At 46.2% G+C, this 24,993-nt stretch overlaps 2 protein-coding genes across 2 annotated transcripts; both read left to right on the forward strand.

Moving 5' to 3' along the window:
* The first annotated feature begins 274 nt into the window (after positions 1-274).
* Positions 275-7,370, forward strand: klhl6 (kelch-like family member 6). The gene is made up of 7 exons (XM_036554620.1): positions 275-672; positions 1,503-1,668; positions 3,000-3,449; positions 4,057-4,294; positions 5,460-5,662; positions 6,026-6,239; positions 6,687-7,370. The coding sequence occupies exons 1-7, from the start codon at positions 404-406 to the stop codon at positions 6,989-6,991; spliced, it is 1,845 nt and encodes a 614-aa protein (XP_036410513.1). The 5' UTR covers positions 275-403; the 3' UTR covers positions 6,992-7,370.
* Positions 7,371-10,131: 2,761 nt separating this feature from the next.
* On the forward strand, positions 10,132-23,168 carry pask (PAS domain containing serine/threonine kinase). The gene is made up of 19 exons (XM_036554915.1): positions 10,132-10,336; positions 11,047-11,234; positions 11,473-11,643; positions 12,362-12,499; positions 12,795-12,929; positions 14,130-14,331; positions 14,664-14,836; positions 15,193-15,358; positions 16,626-16,794; positions 17,382-18,070; positions 18,116-18,241; positions 18,682-18,857; positions 19,452-19,619; positions 20,056-20,181; positions 20,274-20,408; positions 20,575-20,774; positions 21,253-21,386; positions 21,972-22,115; positions 22,993-23,168. Exons 1-19 carry the CDS (start codon positions 10,132-10,134, stop codon positions 23,166-23,168), a joined length of 3,621 nt encoding a protein of 1,206 aa, XP_036410808.1.
* Positions 23,169-24,993: the final 1,825 nt, after the last annotated feature.

Below are 24,993 nucleotides of genomic sequence, written 5' to 3' on the forward strand. Positions count from 1 at the left end.
CTGAGGCATGTAGAAAAATGGACAGTTGTGTCTGTTTCGAAGTCGTAGTTCTCAAAATAGGAAAAGGAAGGCCCAACGCTGCCTTGGCCCGTGGGAGCAGCGTCGCAGAAGCACGAGGCTTCCTGTTTTGCGCACCTGCCGTTGGCACAGATAAGCAGAGTGAGACGCGCTGAAGGGGAAGTCCACCCGGCCGCCCCTCCGGAGACGCTCAGCAGAAAAACGGAAAAAATAGGCAAGTCCTCACACTGCACAGCGCAGCCTGTTTGCGCACGCAGCCTGCCTACACACACTGGAGGCGGCGAGGGGTAAAAGCGGGGTTCGGCGCTCGTCATGGCCTGCTGAGTCGCCGGTTTCGTCGAGCGGCGCGGGGTGGGCCGGGCCGGGGGGAACGTCCGCGAGCGAGATGGAGGACTTGGTGGAGAAGAGCCAGAGCGGGCCCGAGCGGCGGGCCTACGAGGGAGAGCCGGCCGGGGGGCCCGCGGCCACGCTGGAGAGCTCGAGCGGGGAGGAGGGCAGGGTGGAGTTCGACGACTCGGGCCTCTCCTCCGAGCTGCAGGGGGGCCTGGAGAGGCTGCGGCTGGAGAGCTCCCTCACGGACGTGACACTGCACGTGCAGGGAGAGGACTTCCCCTGCCACCGGGTGGTCCTCGCCGCCGCCAGCCACTACTTCAGGTGAGCCTCGCAAAAAGTCAAGCCCGTCTGCATTGCAAAAAAAACTAATCCACAACAGCTTCATTTAATACATGCACATGCGTCATTTTTGAGTCATCACAAAGCACTTCCTCGGTGCACTGCGTATGGTACAAACTTTCAAGTCTTATCTTATCTGATATGGCACCCTCGACAAAGCAATTGTCTCAAATTGATGCACGTTTGGGTGCACTTCACGGTCACAATGGAAGCTATGATGCACGGAACATGGAATGGATAGAGAAAGAGGAACATTTACACATGACAGTGGAGTGGAGAGCATAGTCTTGAGAGATAAAACAATGCGACACAGTTCAGCTATGCTGGTCAGTAAACAAGGAGATATCATGATGCAGCACATTACAGTTACACTGAAAACATTAGTCTGTAATTTTTTTGCTCTTGAGAGGATGGATATCACACAAAAACCTTATAGGTTATGAAAGTACATAGTATGAAAGGGCTATGGCGTTTTCTGTTTCTGTTTCTGTTCATTAATGAGGAAATATGGGTACTCAGATTCTTGTGTTTGCTTATACTGAAGACTCAGATGAAATCATAAATTTTTTTCAATGATCAAGGCCCTTTGAGACAAATTCGTGTAAAAGGCTGTTTTAAGGGGGGGGTCTTGTGAAAGGGAGTTATTGTTGTAGCTGCTGTCAGTGAGCAGTGTTGCTGACGCTAAGGAGTCATGAAATAAAAAGCTAGACAAAGACAGAAGAGAGCATTTCACTGTTGACAAGACCGTGTTGCATGTTCGTTTGTGTCACTCAGCTGTTGCACCACCTTGTGTAAACCTTCTCGACTTCCAGAGCCATGTTTTGCAATGACCTGAGAGAGAAGCACGAAGACCGGATCCTCATCCAAGGTGTGGATGCGGAAACGATGAGAGTCCTCCTGGACTACACCTACACCAGCAAAGTGTTGATCACAAAGCACAACGTCCAGAAAACGCTTGAGGCTGCCAGCCTCTTCCAGGTAAACAATTCAAGGCTTCTCTACTCGATCATCTTTTCAACCACCACAGCTGCATCAAAACTACTTCTGTGTTAAGTTAGAACTGTCAACACTGGGGAAAGGTCACACCTCTGCAAGCTTTGTCTACGTTGCTGCACTGAATGCCCTCCCAGTCCCCCGGCTGTAGCTCTCTCAGCTCTCTGCTTTCTCTTCTCCTTTTCCCACCATTTAGTTTCTGTGGTTGGTGTATAAAGTGGAGAATAAAAAGCAAGGCTTTGCAGTGCAGTAAAATTGAAAAAACTTGTTCAATGAAGTATTGTCACATCTGATCGTGTAACTTGTAGCAAAACGTCTATTTGAACATACTGTTTGCCTGATTACTTTAAAGAGTTAAAAGTTAATATCTGGCAGAGTGATCAAAAAGTAGTGTTAAAACATACACACACACACACACACACACACACACACACACACACTTATATGGGCACAGAGGAAAAAACGTACTACTTACTTTCTACATGCTAACATTCATTTCTGTATGCTTTCTATTAGGTTATGAAAGGATATACAGTATATATTGTGGAAAGGTATCTGTACTCTCTTTAACCAAAAGAGAGATGGGTCTGTGAACTGGCAGACAGGGAAGTGAGAGTGAGTCTATTTGTGTACAGTTTTGATTTGTCCCACTCTTGCCTAATTTAGAGATCACAGCTGACGGGGGTGGGGTTCTTGTTTTGAACTCAGCACCTGTCTCATTGACGCGGCTCACAGACTAGAACAAGAGACTGCATTCGCAAGGATCAGTCCTGTGAGTGGCCTGATCATTATATTAGTCATATCTGAAAGTGTGAGCTCCTCCCATCCTGCACGCCTTTTACCAGCCTATCCAGATAATATATGATCTGCCCAGGCCCTCCACAAAACTGATCCTCTCACACAGGGGCCAGAATGTGTTTTCAAACTTGTTCTGACGTAGCGCTGCAGCACCTTTAAGGGCATTGTGAATTAGCTGAGAAATAGTAGTTAGCACTGTTAAAGACATTAAGACCAGCTCTGTGAAGTCCTGCTAATCACACTGCTCCCACATGTCTGCCATCCCAAATACTGCCTTCCATTTTTAGTGTTGGTCAAGAATATTACGCAGCAAACTCAAAAGTGTTAATTCAACATTATAAGAGTAAAGGTTTGACAGTGCAAACACTATTAAGAGTTCAATGAACACTTACATTTTCACATTAACACTGCTGATTTGCTGTGTATAAATGTGAGAATGTCGTACAGTCAGACTGTGGCCAGAAAACACACTTTACAAAAGCCAAAGCAATTTCACACTTTTTTCATTCTGGCTGCAGTTCCTCCGCATGGTGGACGCCTGCTCCAGCTTCCTGGCAGAGGCCCTCCTCCCTGACAACTGCGTGGGGGTGCTGCGCTTGGCCGACGCCCACGCGCTGGCGGCCCTGAAGGCCCGCGCCCAGAACTACATCGTCCAGAAGTTCTCGCGCGTGGTCGCCCACGAGGAGTTCCTGGACCTGCCGGGCGGCGTCCTGGCCAGCCTGCTGCAGAGGGACGACCTGGACGTGACGCAGGAGGAGCTGGCGTTCGAGACGGTGATGCGCTGGGTGCGGGCGCGGGAGGGCGAGAGGCTGCACCTGCTGCCCCAGCTCCTGCAGCACATTCGGCTGCCGCTGGTGGACCCCTGGTACTTCGTGGAGAGGGTGGAGGCGGACGAGCTGGTTCGGGGGTGCCCGGAGGCCTTCCCTCTCCTGCAGGAAGCGCGCATGTATCACCTGTCTGGGAACGAGGTTAGCTTTTACCTGCACTCGCTGTCCGTTGACAATGGCATTACTGCCTTGAGAAAAGCCATTAAACCCAGATTCCTCCTTCTGGCTATGGACTTTGGTATATGCCTTTGGGATTTCAGATCTAATGTGTCTAATACATCTGAATGAAAAATTGCTCAGAGGGATGGGTTTTGGTGGTGTAGATTTTTCCACATTGATTAGTTTATCTGGAGTGCCAGTACCAGCCACAGACATTAAACAATAAAGACAGTAATGTTATATAAGATATACCTGATGGTCCTCAGGGCGGTGATGACTGAAAGATCCAGTCTGCTATATATTACATGCATAAAGTGTACAGGTTACCAAACACTAATGCAAGGGGGTGTCATACTCCTGAAGTGCTTCTTTTGAATGCTAGGTTCTAGTCCAATCTGTGTATTCATTGATCCAATTTGGTTTATCAGCTATACACACACATTGATGTATTACTAAATTTCAAAGCTATATAACATTTAAATGAGAAAATGGACCCTTAAGTATTTAAGACATTTAAAACTGAGAAAAGAAAACCCCCCGAACTGCTAACAGAATATACCATCCTTGTGCCTACTCCCTCCTTCCTCAGGTAATTTCGGAGCGTACCAAGCCCAGACTGCAGGAGTTCCAGTCGGAGGTCTTTATGATCATCGGGGGCTGCACCAAGGATGAGCGCTTTGTCTCTGAGGTCACCTGCCTGGACCCCCTGCGCAGGAGTCGCCTGGAGGTGGCCAAGCTGCCAATCACTGAGATGGAGGCGGAGTCGGACAACAAGAAGTGGGTGGAGTTTGCCTGTGTCACGTTCCGGAACGAGGTGTACATATCCGGTGAGCAGTATGACTGTGCTTATGTGCCCACATGCCTGTCTCAGTATCTCTACTACATCTCTGTCGAGCCCTTCAAGTAATGCCAGTAGAAGAAATGTGTATTCTTAGCCTCCTGATTACATTACATTACATTCATTTAGCAGATGCTCTTATCCAGAGTGACTTCCTGCACATAATTATAGAATTCTATCCATAATTTAGGCCCAACCATTGTTGAAGGTTTATCTAATATTTTTTTATTCAGTCTGTAAATGTCTTGGTTGAATTTTCTACAGACATGTCCCGTATTCAGCCTTTCATGTCTGCGGAGGCCTGAAAACTTCTTTGTCGCCAGAAAGAACAAGTGGTTGACAAGTCATTGGCCAATTAATTCAGTTCAATGTTGTCATTGGCTCTAAGGAAAATTACGTTTGTGACTCTTGCTGCGTATCAAAAAATTAAGTTAAAGTTCTACCCAGCACTTTGTCGACAGCATTGTTGTTGTAAGAAGGTGAGCAAACTTGAGGATGTGGTGACAGATTATTTTCTTTCTCTGTTTTTTGCAACCTACTGCCAAGCTCATGGTTTCCTGTTTAGGAAAATAAGATTCTTAAAGCATAACTGTTTTTTGTTTTTTTTTTCTAAATCACTCCAACCATTGATCAAAGACACAGCAGCCTGCATCTGTTGCTGTGTTGGGTTTCTTTTTTGCCTTCAAAGTATATCTACTTTTGAAGGACTGATCCAGAGTTTCAACTCCAGCCAATTCACATTTGTTGCCTTTTTTTAGAACCTGTGCTCTTTTCTTAGCATTCATGAAGGTTTGTCTGTACGCACCTTATCACATTAAAGCTGGAATTAGTATTTTTTTTCTCAGTGAAAAAAAATTATTCATATATATATATATATATATATATATATATATATATATATATATATATATATATATATATATATATATATACACAGGCTTTCCTGTGATAAGGTGGATTGAATGGACATGCAGCTATTTAGTGAGTGAGTGAATTAGTGAGAGGTCTTGTGTCCAAGAGTATTTTTTATGTTGTCATCACATATTAAAAAGCAGATTTTCACAGATGTTTATGTTCTAAGAATGGCAAAGGTGTCCATATGTGTGCTGGCCAGCCCTTTCACTGACTCGTTATTGTTGTCATGGTTGTTACAGGCGGTAAGGAGACCCAACACGAGGCCTGGAAGTACAACGCCTCCCTCAACAAGTGGATCCAGATTGAATACCTCACCACGGGTCGCTGGAGACACAAAATGGCGGTTCTAGGGGGAAAGGTCTACGTGCTGGGTGGATTTGACGGCACCCAGAGACACAACAGCGTGGAGGCATATGACCCCTTCCACAACAGCTGGTCTGAGGTGGGTGACACTATACATCATCACAGCATTGTTGTAATGCCATAGTCTGTCTCATACAAGCATTAGTTGTATTTTCATTTTGCATTGTTGTCTTTTGAAATGAAATCTTTGCATGAGATACCAGGGTAAAATAATTCTGCCAGGGTTGAAAATAAATTGAAAGCAAAGCAAATATATTTTCTGGTATTTTTTTCCGACCATCCATTCTGAATGCTAAACCATTCTAGTGTCATTTAACCAGGGGTCTTGCCCACCCACTTGACTGTAGATTGCAGTTTAGTGAAGGCAGATTGCAGATTACCTGGCTTCAGTGCCAATGCTTCATAGTAGTTTACTGAATATTTCTTTGTGTGTCTGTCACAGGTAGCCCCACTTCTGCTGAATGTCAGCTCCTTTGCCGCTGCAAGCTACGACGGGAAGCTCTACGTGATTGGAGGAGGCCCGAATGGCAAACTGGCCACAGACAAGACACAGTGCTTTGACCCTTCAACAAACCAGTGGACCCCCAAATCACCGATGCCCATCGAAGCCAAGTGCACAAACGCCGTGACCTTCAAGGAGCACATATACGTAGTTGGTTGGTATTCAACTCTCACAATTTTTTTTTTTTTGCCCCTGAAGCAAGTTAGAGAGCCTTAGAAACCAAACTGAGCCTTGAAGTCTGTTTAAAATATGAATGAGGCAGGCTGTATAAAATATTCATGGCAGAGAAATTCTTGCAATACATTCTTAAATTCTTGTATGTCATACGTATAGTGGCAAAAAAGGCACAAGCCCAACTCAAGTGCTCTGACCATTTTTAGATAATTACGATAATTTTACAATCAGCCTAATGACAAGAGGGGGTCATCCAGCCCATCTAGGCTTCTCATTTTGTCCATGACCTACTGTGTCAGTTTGGTTGCACCAGAAAAAAACAGCTTCAAGCTTTGTTGCACCACAAAAGCTGCTTGCTAACAGCTCTGTGCGGAAATCCTCCATGGTGTCGGTCTGACGATGTGGCGTGGTGCTGTGCTTTGGCAAGGTGGCGCCATGAAGGCCCTGTTCCGCTACAGCCCCGCGGAGGACTCCTGGAGCCTGGTGACGCAGTTCGGCCACGAGCGGGCGAGCTGCGGGATCGCCGCCTGCAGCAACAAGCTCTTCATCACCGGCGGGCGGGACGAGAAGAACGAGGTGATCGCCACCGTGCTCTGCTGGGACCCGCAGGCGCAGAAGCTGACGGAGGAGTGCGTGCTGCCCCGCGGCGTGTCCCACCACGGCAGCGTCACCCTCCGGAAGTCCTACACGCACATTCGGCGGATCGTGTCCGGGACGGAGTCCGCTTCATAGGGAGGGCCGACTCCGCCAGCGTAAAAACCCAAAAATGCGAGAACATTTACCTCAGGGAAAGACTTATTCTCAAACACCAAACCACAAACTTTCATTGCCAAATCATTGCATTTATGTGCAAGTATTGTTTATATGTATTTATTTGTAACTCAGAAATACTTTTTTAAATTTAATTTTTACAATAAGGCACATGCAGAAAAATGTAAGGGGGTGCAGTTATCATGTGCAATATAAATGGGCAAGGGAAGGACAGAGAGGAAGACATTTTTTTAAGAATAACTAATTATATGTGCTGTAGTTTCAAACTGAAGGTACTGCTGCCTCTTGACAGCTCTACACACACCAACATGGAGGTAGTGTGGTGTAGTATTAAGGAGCAGGGCTCATAACCAAAAGGTTGCAGGTTTGTTTCCCCATTCGGGTACTGCTGGTGTACCCTTGGGCAAGGTACTTAACCCAGGATTGTCTCAGTATATATCTGGCTGTATATATGGGTAACATGTAAAGTTGTGACCTATGCAAGTCTCTCTGGACAAGAGCGTCTGCTAAATGACAATAATGTAATGTAATGTAACATGACAGAGCACTGGAGGTGTGGTAGCAAACAGGAGCCTCTATTTGCCATGCGTCTTACAGGATCCTGACAACAGGGTTTGTACGGCTGACTCATACAATAAAAGTTTTACCCACGACCCGACAGCCCTTACTTTGCTGCTCATAAAATTTTCAACATGTTTTCTGGGTGTCACCGTAATGATTTTGTTCTTAAAATTATGTCCTACATCTCAGCGAAGATTTCTGAGTTTTGGTTTGTACACATATATGTGCTGTGTATAGATTTTTCAACAATGTTAAATTAAGGACTAAAGGACTATCGGCTTGATTTTTTTTTTTTCCTTTTGGAAGTTTTGTACAGTTTATGTTTATGTTGTGTTTATTTGAAAACATTATTTTGATTACTACAATGACAATAAAATGAAAACTGAATATCTGGCAAAAGTCTCTATTAATGTTAGTGTGTATTGTGGGGGAACCTTCACATGCTGCTTAATATTACTATTCATTCTCCACAGTAGAAGGGATACTAATTGGACTGCATTGTATTATTCAAACACTGTTTGCCATGTTAGTACAGCCAGGCCTACAGCCTTTTAGACCCTGAGGCCCTGTATATAACTAACTACCAGTGTGCATGTATCTCACATGCAATTTTTTATTCTAATAAACATGATGTCCAAACCAGAAATGCTGCCAATAGCACAATGTATCTTTATGCAGTGCATACCTCTCTGAGTGACTGACTGTAAATATCTAGAATCTGGTCATAGCCAGATGGAAACAGACCATGCCTCAGTGGATGCACCAGCAAAAGCACCAGTCTTTTCTACTGCACAAATGTAATGTTATGCCTTTATTATGACTTTAATGTAGATCAACTGTTCATGAGAGCATCTGTTATGAATTTTGTTTTTCCACAGCTTAAATTATACTTGAGACCAAAAGGACAAAGTTTTAACAACATTGTAACAGAATGGATAATAACTTACTGTCTTACCTCAAGCTTAAGTTTTAGACAGAAAATATTAGAAAATATAAATTCCAAAAATAAATTCTAACGTCAATTAGAATGACATAAATTCTTACTACCGCTTTATACTTGTTAAACTACTCTCGTTTGCTACGCATGTGTCTCTATATTAAGAGAACGAGGCTGAGTAAATAAAACTTTGTATTCATGTACCATGAAATAGGCAATGTACAGTATTGTCATTTTCAGCCCTACGCCTGCAAAGGCAAGTCGGCCTCTCCCTGTTCCCATAGAAACAAAGGAGCAGTCAGTAAACAAAACATCGACTAGTACGGAAATCTTTCATTGGTTAATTCTTCGGTTGGGTCTCAGAATATAGGTTTCTCATTGGTCCCTTCGTACACCTTTCTGCTCAAACGCTCCCGCGCCACGGAAGCGCGATTTGAAAGAGTCGTGTAAACAATTTTATGAGCTAGATACAGGCGTAAAAAGAGTTATTATTTGATAAAGTTAATACGATAAGTGGTCAAAGTGGCTTCTCAAAAAGAGCTCCACTGCTTATAATACCCTTAGAAACATTTGCGTTTCACTACTTTGTTTCTTTTCTCTGAGTGTTCTGTACTTTTGTAGCTCGCTAGCTGGTTAGCATCACGGGGAAAAAGCTATTTATATCTAACGTTTACTAGGATAGCTAGTTAGCTTGCTAGGTTACGCTGTCTCAATTCTGGCTTCGTTGGCTAGCTAGCTAGCTGGTTAGCTGGCTGGTTTACCACGCGAGGTGAGTGGTCTAAGTTAGAAATTACTGAAATGCAGTGGGTAATTACTTGGTCAACCTTTATCATCTAGCTGGCTCGTTAAAGTTAGCTTTCTGTGAGTGGCAGTATAGCGAGTGGGATTGCCTTAACTCAAAGCAGTAACGTTAAAGAGTGAAATCTGAAGCCAGCTAGCTAGCTGGGCATCTTATCGTAACATCTTCGTATGAAAAAGTCAGTTCACTTTGCTAGCTAGTAGTGTTAGCTACTGAGATGTTATAGAACGTGTACCTCGTGAGCTAGCGTTAGATAGGTAACAAGAAGCCACTGTTATCATCGCTTTGTATTTGACGTTCTTAGGTTGTTCGAATAGAGGTAACAGTTAACGTTTTAACGGACCCCATTGCCACTCTTATTATCGCTTTCTCTTTGAAGCTCTCGGGTTGGTTGAGCAGATGGATTTGATAACAGGTTAAACCTTGACAAGTTGAAGGGAGTCATTTAGCTAACCAGTCTAGCTAGTCATCCTGATTTTCCAGCAAGCCGTGCTGAAAAATTGAATAAAACAAATGACATAACGTCGCAGACGTTTGCAACCAATGAAACAGTTTTCGCGGCTGAAAGTCCTGAGTGGATGGGAATCAATGGTCTGATGTTATCTGTGTAAAACTGCAGGACAAAGGGAAGAAGACAATCTTGTCACTTATAACAATGAACCATTGTCTCTCTTTTCCTGTAGTGACCTTGTCATGACATGGCCCGACACAAACTGTTTTTCTCATAAAGTGTGGTAAATGGTAACGATCTGTCGTATCCCTCCCTTCTCCTTATAGCGACTAGCTAGCTAAGGACCTCTAGACATGTCATTGAGGGCCCTCGCCCGTTCGGCTGATCACCTGAGCTGCCATGCCAAAGACGAGGCCTGCTGGGCTTGCTGTTGCGACGCCTCGGGCGGGGTCCATGGCGACTCTTTCGACCTGAACAAGTCTTACCCTTGCGCCAGGAGGCCGTCGCCAAAGAAGGACATGGCACTGCAGCGCTGGCACGTCAGTGGGTCCATATCAGGTTAGAGAGTGGGTTGAAAAAAATGACCAAGAAAAATTAATTTCGCATTTTAACAGCCACATACGCAACATAAGAATTACCCTTTTTTTACCTCTTTAGGTGAAGTACATTTTCTCAGCTTGGGCAATATTTACATTTATTTACATTTATTTATTTAGCAGACGCTTTTATCCAAAGCGACTTACAAAAGTGCATACAGTAAGTACAGCGACAGTACGGGGACAGGATGTGTACAGTTCCACAATGAGACAGTTCTCAGCGGAGAGTAAGGTCTGTTTGAGGACGCAGTACTATCAGATTTGTACAATTACAGCCTATAGGGCAACTAATACGATACACTTTCAAACGGCAAACTTCAACAACTTCGAACGGCACAATGAGCGTCAGGGTAAAGGCGGCAATATGATGTTCTGTTGTAGGAAGTAACCCCAACAGTGACTCTGAGTTCATAGACGTAAAAGCAAGAAAATAGCCAAAATCTACATTTAACTCATTCAGCTATCAAAAATACTTAGAAGAAACATTTTAAAAAGCCCTCAGGGGTCTTATTTGTGAACACTGTCATTCATTCTGCTAAAAAAAGTCTCACTGTGGGTTCTGATTGTTCTTTTGCCACTTGTCTCTCTTCTCAGTTAAAATGTAACAGCCTTATGTTTTACTTTTTTTTCCATTAGGTGATTCTCTGAACTCATACATCAATGGTTCTGCAGCAGCGCAGAACCTACACTTGTCCAGCTTCCTCTGCTTAAAGTCTCCCTCGGCCTCTTTGTCGAACTCCTGCGGCGTGTCCAGCTCTTTTCTCAGTCAACTGGCTGCTGGTGACGTCCCCAGCACCGGGCCTCCTGCAGTCCACAATCCTAACAAAGCTATCCTCACTGTGGATCCAAAGACCACAGAGGTATTTATGTCTGCTTTTTATCCCATTGACATTCATTGCAAGAGGGCTGTGGTGGTGGTGTCTTCCACATATGCTGTCATTCATGTAAAGGGGAAGAGAGGGGAATGTTTCACTCGCAGTATAACTTGAAACTTGAAAAAGGGTGGATTTCATTGATTGATCTTATGTTCTGTGGCTTGCACGTCTACTGCTCCCCATTTCTGGACAATGAAGTGCATTTTTTCCCCCCATTTTACAGATTCTTGCTGCTAATGAGAAGGCATGCAAGTTGTTTGAGCACAACAACAATGACCTGATTGGATTAAAGCTGTCAGGTCTCCTCAAGAGAGCCAATCAAATCGTGGAGGAAGCCTTGGGGGAGGAGTATATGGAGAGAGATGGGAAGCCGGTTGTTGTGTCTGGAAAAGTGGTAGGAAGTGCATCATCTCTTAATCTTCTAAAATGTTTTGAATTGCTTACTTTGTGAGGTTGCTTATGTGACTAAATGTTGGGTGATAACGCTGGTATAACGTATAATGCGCTAACCATAATGATAATGTTTGCTATGAAAAGGTCCTAGTCTGAATACTCAGTCTTTGTGCTGAGAATGCCGCTAGGCCGATGGAGTGGGAAGGGACGCTCTTCTTCATTATCCTTTAGTTTCTTCCTGTTTACTTGTTTAAAGGACAAAAAACAGGAATCTTTGGTTATGTTTTCAGTCGCCCGTAATAATGTGTGCCATTACTTGTCACCTGCTCATTTCTACTCTACCACTATGCTACACTCGGGCGGCAGTGTAGCGTAGTGGTTAAGGAGCAGGACTTGTAACTGAAAGGTTGCCGGTTCAATCCCCGCTGGGACACTGCTGCTGTACCCTTGGGGAAGGTACTTAACCCACAGGTGCCTCAGTAAATATCCAGCTGTATAAATGGATAACATTGTAAAGAACTGTAACCTATGTAAGTTGCTTTGCATAAAAGTGTCTGCCAAATGAATTAATGTAAATGTAAATGTGATGAGAAGATGAGTGAATTTTTCCACCTGTGCCAGTCTCGCAGCACCGAGAACAGGGACTAAGAGCTGATTACCCTGCGGTGCTGACTGCATTGCTCTGAGCCTGACGCTCCCTCTCTGTACCCCTTGTGCAGGTGGAGGCTGTGAACAAGTCTGGCGCGCGGATACCGCTTTCGATATGGGGCCGAAGACTGACCCAGGAAGAACCCCGCTGCCTGATCGTGATGGAGCGTGTAGAGAGAATAGCTGCCAACGTGTCCTTCATGCAAGATGTATGCCCTCTATGTGGAACCAGAATCCATAATTCACGTGTCCTGTTTTTGGCTGTCAGTAGCCTGGTTTTCCCTCCGTGTGCTTATCCGCATCTGTTCTCATGACAGACATGTTTTTGTATGTTTAGTGGGCTCTGAGGACAAAACACCAGCTCACAGTCAGTGAGGTTATTGAATGAGGGAGTTTACTTGCTCTACTTTGCTGGTGAACCGTTTGACTGAGGCCACACCTCTGGCCAAGATATTTGTGTCTGTGATCCTTTTTTCTGCAAGTCCAACGCCGTTGTTGTTTCAGGGGAAGATCCTAAGCTGCGACCACGCTTTTGCTCGCCTCCACGGGTACCAGGGTGTTGATGAGGTGACGGGGTTGTCCGTCAGGGAGCTCATTCCATCCCTCCGCCTCCCACCTCATGGAAAGACATTGCCGAAGGTTAGATTCATTCAGTCACCACCACCCTGCCAGAGGGTAGGGTACAGTCAACTTGGGCGTTGTCGGAAGAAACGCAACCTGAATTTCTAGGTCATGATTCACTGCTGAGGTGTTAAACCAGCTCTTAGCTGTTATTTTTTGCAGCCGTGCTATTTTTAGGAAGCTGTTTTTTTTTTTTTTTTTTTTTTTTTGTAGCTGCTCAAAGGGCAACACTTTCACATGGTATGAGATGAGACACTGGGTCCACACAATGATTCGTTTCACAGAATGTTCACAATTTCACAATACGACTTTGTCACGAACCGACATCTCCAGAGAAACAGTGCAGATAGAACAAAACTACAACATGATTGAATATGTTTTTTTTTTTTTTCTTAGTTGATGCGTTTGTCAAATTGAAAGTATTTGCAGTACAAATTCTTCTTATTCTTTTTATTCAAAGCAGAGCGCTTGATGGAGAAACACAGGTTTGGTTTCACGTTTTGACATTTCGTTTTAGGAAGCGATGAAAGCTATTAAAATGACAGGTTTTCTATTTCGGCCTCAGAGCTGCTTTCTATTCTGCGGTTTGTCTCAGCTAGCAGTGACATCGCGTAGTCGTGCTAATCAGTTCAGATGTTAAAAATGCACACAGCATTCAGGAGTAGTCATGGACAGAACCGGTAAAGCAAGTAAAAGTTCCAATGACATGATTTTCTGGGAAGCAAACTTTACAGCATATTCTAGGCAGTTTTAATCCAAGACACGGCATTTTGATTTCAGGACTGCTGTAGATTTTTTTCATTTTCTGATCTCGCAAAACTTGAGATTATTCATGCGTTTTGTCTCACGGCCAACATTTAGTTGTAAAGTAGCAGACAAGATTTTCGTATTAATTTTGTAGATTTAAGTCACTTCTCTCGTACTAAAATGATTACAAGCACAGTTTGGATACAGTATAATCATGGAAAGATGTGATTAAATTGGTTCATATGGGGCTTGCATACATGTGATACATCAGAAAATGGCTGGCTCTTCAGCTGCCCCAGAATCTCAGTGTCAGAGACTAATGAAGACATCATTTCCAACATGTCACACAACCCGGTTGTTTTAGGGTTTTAATCCTGTAAATGTCCTCCTGAGAGGGGGCCCAGCATGGGGAAGAAGCGGTACATGTTTTTGGCTGCTTCATGATGTGGGTCCACTCCTGTCTTCTGGCAGACGCTCCGAATCCAACGCGTAACTGGCAGAGGAAAGGACGGCACCAGCTTCCCGCTCTGCATCAAGCTCCAGGCTGCAGTGGATTGTGGGAAATTTGGGCAGAAGGACCAGTGTGGTGGGGGGATGCCGGAGAAGGCAGAGGCAGCTGGGCCGTCGCACCCGGACCCCTGTGAGGGATCTCCCTCGAGAGCACAGTCTTTCGGTACGCCTCCGACCAGGCTTCCCTCTCAGGAAGGAATATTCCAGCACTGAGTTGAATGGTTAGGGTCAGCTCACACAGAAGAGCTGTGTTGTGTGGCGGCTGAGATATTTAAGTTTTCATGCTGATGGAGGGAGGGAGGGAGAGAGAGAGAGAGATGCTGCTTCATTTCTATCATACCGTATTTACTAAAATACCCTGCTATAGAGATAGGATATGAATATGAATGCAGAATGTGATAAAAAGCTTGTGATCAGAGGAGTTAAGGAAATAATTTAAATGGCACATTATGGAATTGAGTCTCAGTGTAAATTGTGTGTGCGTGTCTTACACAGAGGCTGGTTGCCCACCGCCGTCAGGCACGGGTTTGGTGTTTTCCGGAACGGTCTGGGTGTTCACCACGCTGAGTGGGCTTCTCACCCTGCGTCCCGACGGCTCCATCCACAGCATCAACGACAGCTTCTCCACCGTGCACTTCGGGTACAGGAAGTCGGAGCTAAAGGGGAAGGTACTGCAAGAGTGACACGTTTCAGATGAGCTCGAACACATCAGCTTTTCCACATACCTCACTTCGAATGCCGCAAGCTGTCTGGGAATGTTTGAGAGCTGTATTTGACATTACCTTACATTACATTATTGTCTTTTAACAGACACTTATCCAGAGCGACTTACATAGGTTACAGTTTTGTATATATTATCCTTTTACACAGCTGGACATTTACTGTGGCAATTCTAGGCTAGGTACCTTGTCCAAGGAATCAAACCAACAACGTTTCGATTACAAGTGCTGCTCCTTACCAGTACGCTGCACTGCCTCCCTGTCATAATGACATAAATGCATCAATGCGCTACCCGTGTCGGCAGAGCGTCACCTTCCTGATGCCGGGCTTCTACCAGTGTCTGCGTGCTGCGGAGGAGACCTCCGACCCCCGACCCCGGCACCACGGCGACGAGCCCAGAGACCACGCCTCCCCAGAGGGGCGTCTCCCCTTCCACACCGGCTGCTCCAGCTCCTCCAGAAGCAACACGGGTAACTCTCAGGGCATTACAGCTCCCGAGGAGGGCGGGATGTAGCACGCCGTAGGAACGTAGCTTGGCTAACTGAGTCATCGCTCTATGCCATTTAGATCCCTGTAGATGTTCTGGTAGCACTAACCCTCCACCTGGAAGCATGTCCGCTAACTCCAGCCTACCAGTGCTGTGGGAGGAGAACCTGCCAGGGCGAAGAGGCGGAGGTGGGTCTGTGCTCAGCGCCTCTGTTCTCCTTAAAGGTGGCGGTGCGCAGAGCAACTTATCCAAAGCGCTTTCACTTACACACAGCCAATTCCATGCTGGACTGCCTAGTGGTGTAAATAGTGCAGAAAAATAGATACAGTGAAGAAATGGGGCCTTGCTTAAGAGAGTAATACCCCATGTTAATGGGAGTCAGGAGTTACAAAGGTATTATTAGTAACTGAAGACCTGAAGTAAGACCCCCTGAAACCAGTTCACTAAAACTGGATTGAGCAAGCCTTCATCAGGATGTAGCCATGCCCCTTTTGGAGTGTCTTATATACCCATTGTCAATTGTCAGTTGACTACATAGGTGTAGATAGGTGTTTTAATTGAAATCACATTTGAATTAACTATGAAGTTGTATAGCTGCACATAATCAAATTCTGCATTTGTGCATGCGTTTTTATCACATGTAGGGAGTTTCATGTCTCGTCAGGAGTGCTGTTTCAGTCCCGAGGGTGCTTTCTCCAGCACCAGCCCACTTTTCCTCGTTTCCTTACTGGTCCTGCTTTACTGTGGTGGGAGAAAAAGGCTTTGAAAACATTATAATGGGTAATACCACAGGCTTCTTATGACTAGGGGGTTTAAACCAATCAGCTTGCTTTTCATTGGAGCACAAAGAGTTTTAATTGGTTGGTATCAGTCAGCATTTGACAGGACAAGGCAGCCCCACCCATTATACCTGTTTGCATGATTGGGCCCCTCCCCAGGTTCTCTTTGCTGTGGCTCCTCAAATTGATTTGAAAATAGATTTCTTGTTTTAACCCAGGCACAGGCATCAGGAATTTTCTTTTCCACTTTCAGTTCAAATGACAAATTACTAGTACATGCAAATTCATCACAACACGCAGTCACGTGAACCATGATTAGTATGTAGACCCTTGACGTATCCAAACACTTTCCTTGGATGAGCCTCTCTCATGAAGTTGAACTAACCGTAGTGAAACCTTACTGACTGAGGTGATGTTACAGCATGTTATTACGTTATTAGGGTGTGACCGAGCTTCGCTTGTGTTAAGCAGATCCGAGCACGCTGCTGGCCGGTGACATAGCCACGGTTCAGCGGGAGGCGGCGAGGAGAGCCCCTGCCAAGGGGAAGATCTTCACTGGGACCTGCGACAGGTTGGAGAACCAGGGCAGCGTTCCGTCAACGTTGTCCTCACCGGCCGTGACCTCCACCCCTTACGATGAGTACGCCCCCCGCCCCGCCCCCCACCCGCCAGCACACGCTTTCACAATGGAAAGCAGTGCCATGCATTTAAGCTGTGTGTGAGGAATTAACCGTATTAAGCAATCAAAAATAGTTATTGAATACACATTCCGCTCATAGGAATCAAGAAACCAGCACGTGTGGAATATTATTGCATTAATTTCATTTAGCAAATGCTCCTATCTAGAGAAAGTTACATGTGTACTCCACCAATGCCGTCTGAGCAACTCACAGGGAGTCTGAGAACAATGAGAAGTAGAAACCCTGGCTTACATACCAACCCCTATCCCCAGTGAAATGAAGCCAGTTTGTTCCGCTGCTGTGGGTTCAAACGCGGGCTGTAGGGTTCCTTTTTCACGAATTATTTCACTCATTTGATTTAATTCAATTTAATGCACCTGCGTGTTTGAATCGGCCAGATAGCTTTGTCTGAGAGTCTCCTGCCTGAAAGTCGAAATCAGGACATGTTTCAGATGCACTTTCAAAACAGAACATGTTCTCCTTGCTAAGGAAAACTGCATTGCAGTTTGCAGTGTAGCAGGCTCTGACTGCGTGTGTGGCTTTGCAGGCAGGATTGCACCAGTGATCTGATGGAGCAGGCTGCCCTGGTGGGACCTGGGAGCAGTGGCTGTGTGGGGGCAGATAACACCAGCTGCCTTCTGCTCACCCAGGGCGGGCGCATACCCCGTCTGTCCCCGGCAGAGCCAGGGCATCCAGGTGACAGCCCCGCTGCTCTGGATCGGCTTGATCCTGCCCCCGGGACCCCCCTGCAGGACGAGCGGGCCCCGGCCGGAGGAGAGCGCCCCCCGCTGGCCTGCCCGTGCTCAGAGCTCACCGAGTCGCAGAGCTCCAGCTTCGAGGTCATCTCCCTGGGGAGCCGCTCGTCCTCCGGCTTCTGCGAGAAGTGGGCCGGCGGCTCCGGGGCGGATCGGCCCGAGGACGCGCGCCGGCTCGCCGCGTCCGACTCCGGCAGCTGCTTCCTGGACGTGAACTCCGACGGCGACGTGATCACCAGAGCCCTGCGGGACCTGGACCTGAGCGGCAGCCTGGAGCTGCTGCCCGCCGATCTCTCCCAGGCGTCCTGCGACACGGCCGACCTGCTCCGCACCCCGTCGCCGTACGTGGTAGAGTCCGACCCGGAGGCGGAGAATGGAGCGGGGCAGACCACGAGGCACGGAGAGGGGGGAGAGGGCCGGGACAGCCCCGCGGAGGCGGAGCAGGAACAGTGTGGGCCGTGTGGAAGGCGAGTCACTGACGGTGGGGGGGTGAACGGAGGGGTCTGGGAGGCCCACATGCAGGCAGACACCCCTGCAACCTCAACCCCAAAGAAGCAACCGCTGAAGACCCCACTACTCTCAGCTGCTCCGGGGGAGATCATGCAGGGACGCTACCAGGGACACTGCTATCACAGAGATGGATCCAGGCTTGGTACGTAGGAATTAGCATTCTTCTCCCACAGAGCTGTGCCTCCAACCCTCAGACCTGTTGACAGCTTAGCTACCCTTCAGCGACACCCTAAGGTAGCACATGATTGGGTTTGCTGGTATGCTTTAAACTCAATACAGATTACCATGTTGCCCTTTACACATCAACAAAGATTTCATGTGCTTACACTGATGCATTTCAGGTGAATTTAAAAGTGTAAACAACGCTGGTGTAACAGATACAATTAATGAAAAGAAGTGATTGGTCAGTAAAAATTATTGCATATAAATAGTCAAGTTAGCAAAAGGTCCAGACACACTTGTATATCTCACTAGCTCTGACATGAGAGGTGATGCAGATAACCAGTATGGTCACGGCCTGACTGTAAATTGCACAGCGCTGACACCACCACACTGACCGTGTGTGTGTTTCTGGTCTGTCAGACGTGCAGTTGGACATCCACAGGGTTGACCTTCCTGATGGTCAGTCTCTCTTCTGCGTCTGGATGATGAGGAACCATCACATCAGCCACCAGCAGGGGGCGCTGATAAGCCTGCAGTCTGACACCGAGAACAACAGCACCTCATTCCAGGACACATCTGGGCTAAGTCTGGGGGAGGTGAGTGCCCCGCACACTTTTCTCTCAAATACAGTATGAACCATGTGTTTCCTGCTTTGACTTCATTTCCTTTAAAACTGATACAGTATAAAGGACTTTACTTTGAGAGTCTTCAACTGGATTAAGAACTTTGTCACTACCGTATAGGAATGAATTCACTTTGTGCTTTAAGAAGAGTTAAAACTTCACCGCTTAGCTTTAGTTAGCTTTGCTAGTGTAATTAAATCCTTTTGTCTATCTGTAGATATCTGTTGTATGCAAGAGGCATGAAACCGAGTTCATGTAGGGCCATGTGGTTGCTGGCTTTGTTCTAAACAATTATCTCCACTTATCTGGTGGTTCACCATTGCAAAATATTTGAGTGTCTAGGACATGTGTGGCCTTCAGCGGTAGAGTATCATTCTGTGAAAAAAATGCCAGGTGGAGTCAGTCCGTAGCTCGAGCTGACTGTATGTTGAGAGCAGCAGCTGCAGCTGAACCCAACTCACAGGGCGGGCCCCCAGGCATCGGGTGGGCCGGCCCCCGCCCGGCGCAGGGAAGGGCTCCGTGTGAAACGTAGCGCGGGGGCGTCTCCCCGTCTCTCCCCTCCGGCAGGTCATTCGGGACACGGCGCGGGGCGAGGCCCTGCACTCCGCCCAGGACCTGGAGCACTCGCGGGCGTGCGAGGGCCAGTTCGGGGAGGAGTACCGCCTGCAGTGCGCCGTGGGCAAAGGGGCCTTCGGCTTCGTGTGGAAGGCCCGCCGGCGAGCCGACGACAGGGAGGTGAGCTTCGCGTGCTTTATTCCCTGAGCGACAGGGAATTTGCATAACTACACCTCTAGAGAGCATACTGTGCACAATAATACACAAGTTGCGGTATTTAATATGGGAGTTAATAATTAACTTTATGGTGAAACGCTGAAAGGCCATGTGTTTAAGGGTGTTATTCGTGTGTGCTTTTGAGATTACTGGAGCAAACATGTTTTGTGTCAGTGCTTTCTGTTCTGAGCCTCCCTTTCCAGTCAGACTGGCTGTGATACTGCTGTGACTGTTAAGCAGAATTTAAAAGTAGGCCCAGCATATTCACTTCACTGTTTGAGTTTGTTAGATTCCACATGGACAGTCCAGTCAGTTTGTTTTTTTTAGTACTTCCCCCTTTATGTTTGTGAGTGTGACTGAGCTCTGGTTTAATGATGTATTCGTCTCTGTGTGCGGGCAGGTTGTGGTGAAGTTCATCCGCAAGGACCGGATAGTGAAGGACTGTTGGGTGGATGACCCTGATATGGGCCAGGTCAGCCGGGAGATCGCCATACTGGCCCGGCTCCAGCACCCCAACATTGTCAAGGTGGGAGAGGCTGTGTGTTGGATGGGGGCGGGGGGGGGGGGTCTCCTTTTGTCGATGGTGAGTGTGTAACCGTGGAAACCCTCTGCTCTCAGGTGCTGGAGGTGTTTGAGAACGAGCACTTCTTCCAGATGGTGATGGAGAGCCACGGGGAAGTGCTCGACTTGTTCGAGTTCATCGAGCGGCAGCCTTGCCTGGACGAGCCGCTGGCCAGCTACATTTTCAGACAGGTGAGGAGCAGTAACCGAGAGGAGAGGCCGCCATTCCGGCTCTGGTCCTTCACACAACAGCGAGAGCGGCAGCCATTTTGGCTCTGTCACATATGAGGGGAACAGCCTCCAAGCTTAACGAACGCGGTGGTCATCGTCAGTCTCTCTTGCATTTCCTGTGCTGTAGCTGGTGGCTGCGGTGAGCTACCTGAGAGGGAAAAGCATCCTTCACAGAGACATCAAGGACGAGAACATCATCATCGACACCAGCTTCCATGTCAGGCTGATCGACTTCGGGTCGGCCGCGGTGCTGGATCCTGGAAAGCTGTTCTACACCTTCTGTGGCACGCTGGAGTACTGCTCCCCGGAGGTGCTGCAGGGAAACCCGTACGTACTCTACCACAGTACTGCCACGTAGCTCTGTATCCCAACAGACAACTGATTAAAATCTCTTCCTCCAGGGGAAGGGAGGGGCGCTAGCTTCTCATGTAGCCTTAAACAGCTTATTCACATCCAGTTACGGGTTTTTTCCAAACCTAATTCATATGAAAGAAACAGAATCGTTTTGACTTTAAAATGTGGGAGTAGCATTCTCCCGTGGTAGAACACACTCATTGTGGCTGAGGGATTGTGATTTAGTGGGTCACTGGAACTGTGTCCCATTATGAAAATTGTTTATATTTTCTGTGTATGTCTGTTTTTTTGTGGTTTGGGGGTTCATTTATGAGTATATGATGGTGGTGCTATGTGTCTGATTGCGTGGGGAGAGGCCTGGAGCGAGTCTGTGTGCATGTTAAGGCTGTGGTGTGTGTCTGCAGCTGCGGCCTTTGTTTCTGTGTGTAATGGTCTGTCGGTCTGTGCGCAGGTATGAGGGTCCTGAGCTGGAGATGTGGTCCCTTGGGGTGCTCCTGTACACTCTGCTGTTCAGCGAAAACCCTTTCTGTGAGGTAGAGGAGACCCTGCAGGCCCAGCTCTGTCCTCCCTTCCCTCTGTCTCCAGGTAAGGAGCCAGTTCCACCCTCACACCCCTCTCTCATCAGGTGAAGAGCTCGCTGTTTTGATAGTATATGGAAGTATATACTATTAGAGTTTATAAGTATATGGTAGTATTTATAATTATATAATTGAGTCTTATTGGAGGAGTTCTTGTATTGCTCTTAACTATAACGCTTTTGTATGTACTGAAGCATGCTAGTTGTCGTCCCGTGAGGGGCTGACACATGCTTGGGTGTGCTTAGTTGCGTTTTATGTGTGCCGTCTTTCATGCAAGTCCATCAGAAGTAATTTGTGTCTCTTTGTGAATGGCTATAGATAAGACTTACTGACAAATGACAAAAATGTAGGTATAAAAACCAATATATATTCTTAAGAACAGAAAGTGGAGCTCTAGAATTCTGTCTCAATGCCAGCTGGCGTGGGTATCAGTCCAGGCTATTAAACCGCCTTTCTTTTTAAGTCCCTTTAAGGTTGAAGCCAAGGAAATATATTTTGTCTCTTCCACCTTAGCCTCTGGGGGAAGTTCATAATGAACAGCTCTGACTCCTGTGTTCATGTGTTTGATTTTGTCCCCCCCCCTCTCCTGCAGAGCTACATACACTCCTGTCTGGCCTGTTGAACCCGGATCCTGGGCTGCGGAGCACCCTGGAGGAGGTGCTCCAGGCCCCCTGGATCCGCCAGCCCATCAACCTGGCACACTACAGCTGGGAGGAGGTGTTTCCTGGCAACCGCGGTGAGTGGCAGCAGGGCTGAAATAGCCCTGGCTTACTGCTCTCCTCCTCCAGGCGGAGGATTCTGTTGGGGCCGGCTTTGATAATCTTGCGTAGCTTGTGCATAGCTGGCTGCTAATGAACGCAAGTAAGTGCTAATGAAGCAGGTTAATACGGGTTCTTTCACGTAAATCTGTTTTCCGTCTGTTTGCATTCAGAGTGGAAGATAAGTGCCAGAGCTCTGGTACATTAGATGTGACTTACATTATTGTCATTTAGTGCATGCGCTTATCCAGAGCGACTTACATAAGTTACAGTTTTTACATGTTATCCATTTATACAGCTGGGTATTAACTGATGCAACCCTGGGTTAAGTACCTTGCCTAAGGCTACAGCAGCAGTGCTGCATCAGGGGATTGAACCGGCAACCTTACCGCTATGCTACACTGCCACCCCTGGACCCCCTCATTAACCGATGAACCTATCAATGTCAATTGTTTGAGATACACTGGTGGCTCCTCTCAGAGCAGGAGTATCTAAAAGGTGTACCGTTTTGGCATCCTGCAGTGGAAGATGCTGACGAGGGCCGACACACTTGTCACAGTTATTACCAGAATTCCTGATTCACTCCGCAACAGAGAGTGAGCATCTTTGCATGTCTGGTTTCACTTCTGTGAGGTCAGCACACCTGTCTCGGATGCACGCTGTCACTTCTGTAACAATATTGCAAGAACTGAACTTTGAGGTTTCTGGGTTGCGCACGTCCACCTCTTCCTCCTACGATAACCGTGACAGGACCACAGCCCTTTTGTCTGTTCTGGTACTGATACAGGAGCATGTCCTGCCCGGTATCTCATTATGAAGATTTGAGCCCCTCTTCTGTCCTGCACACTCTTACAGATTCCCTCCTCTGCCATGGGCCCGAACCAGCGGCCTCCCAGGAAGATGGCTTGCATCCAGATGCTGAGGGGTACCGGAGCCCCTCCGATGAATCACTACCAGACGAGGATGAGGAGGAGAGGAGGTCCATGGTTGCTCTGGAGACCGAGCTCCTCAAGTATCTCGCTGATGAGTAACAACTCTAAAGGAGGGGAACGATAGACCCTAGTCATAGAGGGCTGCAGCACCTGCAGGGCTACTCAACACTAGTCCTGGAGGGAAGCCGTTTTTAGAATTTAAAAGAGATGTCGCAATTAAAGGGGAAGTCTGGTCAAAATTAATGACTTCATACACTATAATTCTCTGTAACCTCATACATTTTATAATTTGCCTGAAATGTTTGAGATGGTGGTTTCAAAGTTGCATATAAGCTCCAGAGACATACCACACTGTCGATGATGAATCCGGCAAATTCACAGCTCCCGCCATATTCGTAGCGCTCAGAAACTGAAATTGAAATTGTCTCGCAGCTGTGTTTTTCCCATGGAAATGTCTCTGATAGTGTCGACACAAACCAGGTTATAGATACCACCTGCTTTCTGAGTGTGCAAATGAAAAAATGCTGGTGTGAGCTTTTAAGTGCAGGGTTATGGTGATGCTTTGAGCTGGCTTTGAGCCAGAGTGGGACAGAGAACTTTGATACAGGCTCAAATTGTGGATTTACTGTTTGGTGCTTTTTTAAACTTAAGCTTATTACAGATTTTTGGGCCAGCTTCACCTTTTAGTTGCTTTATTCAATTAAACATTCTCATCTTATCTAAACTAACTGACCAACTCTTCCCAGTTCAGAGTGTTACTGTTATATGCGACAAAAGCCGCTCAAATGCAGCCATTTAGGACCAGCACTGAGTTGCCCCACTGTGAACACCTTATTACTGCGACCAAAGATTCAGCCAAAGGAATGTTGGTGTGGACCTCAGGAACTTTTTACGTTGTAAAGTCTGACTACAGGCATTGAGCAATATAACACAAGTCGCTGTACATTTGTCTCATTGATTATTCAGGTGGAAATGTATACCAGGTGTGTAATTTATGAGCTAGTAGATACTGAGCAATCTTTAAAAAAATCCTACACAATAGTCTTTCCAGGATTTTCTTTCATCTTCCAATAGAAATATTAAATTTTAATGTCTTACAAGCGTACCAAATTGTGGTGCAAAAGTCTCCTCGAATGTGCCACTCTGACTAAAATCCTGTCAGTTGTTTGGTTCCACAAGCACAAAAGTACCCAAAGGCTATGAATGCTTACACCAGGAGAGTAAAAACTGCAAAATGTGCTGTTAAGATGGAGTTCCACTCTAGAACAGCTATCTGAATCTTAGAGTTTGCTTATTGATTGTGCTCAATGTGGTGAGCATTTGCTGTTTAAATCCATGTTTTGGAAAACTCCTGGCTAATGCATTTTGGTATTTTTGTTTAACTTGGTAACCGGGAAAGTGAATTCCAAAGTAGTAGGAATTGTACCTCCGAATTTGTCTAACATTTGGCATCGGACATAAAGTTTGTGTACAACAAACCCGAACAACAGGATTTGAAATACTTAACATTAACTCCATTGTCTCTGGAGTTTCAAGAGATAATCTTTTCCCACGTTTTGTTTGAACATGAATGAAGTTTTGAAATGAATGCATTTTTAGTATATGTTAATTGTCAAGGCAGCTTTTAGCATTAATAAATTGTGCTTCATAAACTGCACATTTATTTGAAAATTATTTTAATATTTATATCTGGTTATAAATATATGAGTTGCTATATGTGTTGGTATTTATTTTGTGTCATTCCTCTTCCCACTTCCTATTGCTTTCATTTTTTTTCTTGACCACTATTTTTACTATTTTGAAGAAGTTTTCCTCTCAGTGCTTTTGTAAAGCCATGCATGTCGACCGTCCACCCTTAATGTAGATGTTATTGCTTTACTTCCACAAAAAAGATCCACTACAAACGTGGATCTTTTTTGTGGAT

Source organism: Megalops cyprinoides, chromosome 20 (assembly GCF_013368585.1).
Source record: "Megalops cyprinoides isolate fMegCyp1 chromosome 20, fMegCyp1.pri, whole genome shotgun sequence".
NCBI classification, from domain to species: Eukaryota; Metazoa; Chordata; class Actinopteri; order Elopiformes; family Megalopidae; genus Megalops; species Megalops cyprinoides.

What these genes read in the sequence shown, in the direction of transcription:
- klhl6 (XM_036554620.1), top strand. Translation starts at nt 404, where the DNA reads ATGGAGGACTTGGTGGAGAAGAGCCAGAGCGGGCCCGAGCGGCGGGCC. An exon ending in GCCGCCAGCCACTACTTCAG is followed by an intron (nt 673 to 1,502) that starts GTGAGCCTCGCA and finishes CTCGACTTCCAG; the next exon opens with AGCCATGTTTTGCAATGACC. An exon ending in GAACGAGGTGTACATATCCG is followed by an intron (nt 4,295 to 5,459) that starts GTGAGCAGTATG and finishes TGGTTGTTACAG; the next exon opens with GCGGTAAGGAGACCCAACAC.
- pask (XM_036554915.1), top strand. Translation starts at nt 10,132, where the DNA reads ATGTCATTGAGGGCCCTCGCCCGTTCGGCTGATCACCTGAGCTGCCAT. An exon ending in CGTCAGTGGGTCCATATCAG is followed by an intron (nt 10,337 to 11,046) that starts GTTAGAGAGTGG and finishes ATGGTTCTGCAG; the next exon opens with CAGCGCAGAACCTACACTTG. An exon ending in AGCACCCCAACATTGTCAAG is followed by an intron (nt 20,182 to 20,273) that starts GTGGGAGAGGCT and finishes CTCTGCTCTCAG; the next exon opens with GTGCTGGAGGTGTTTGAGAA.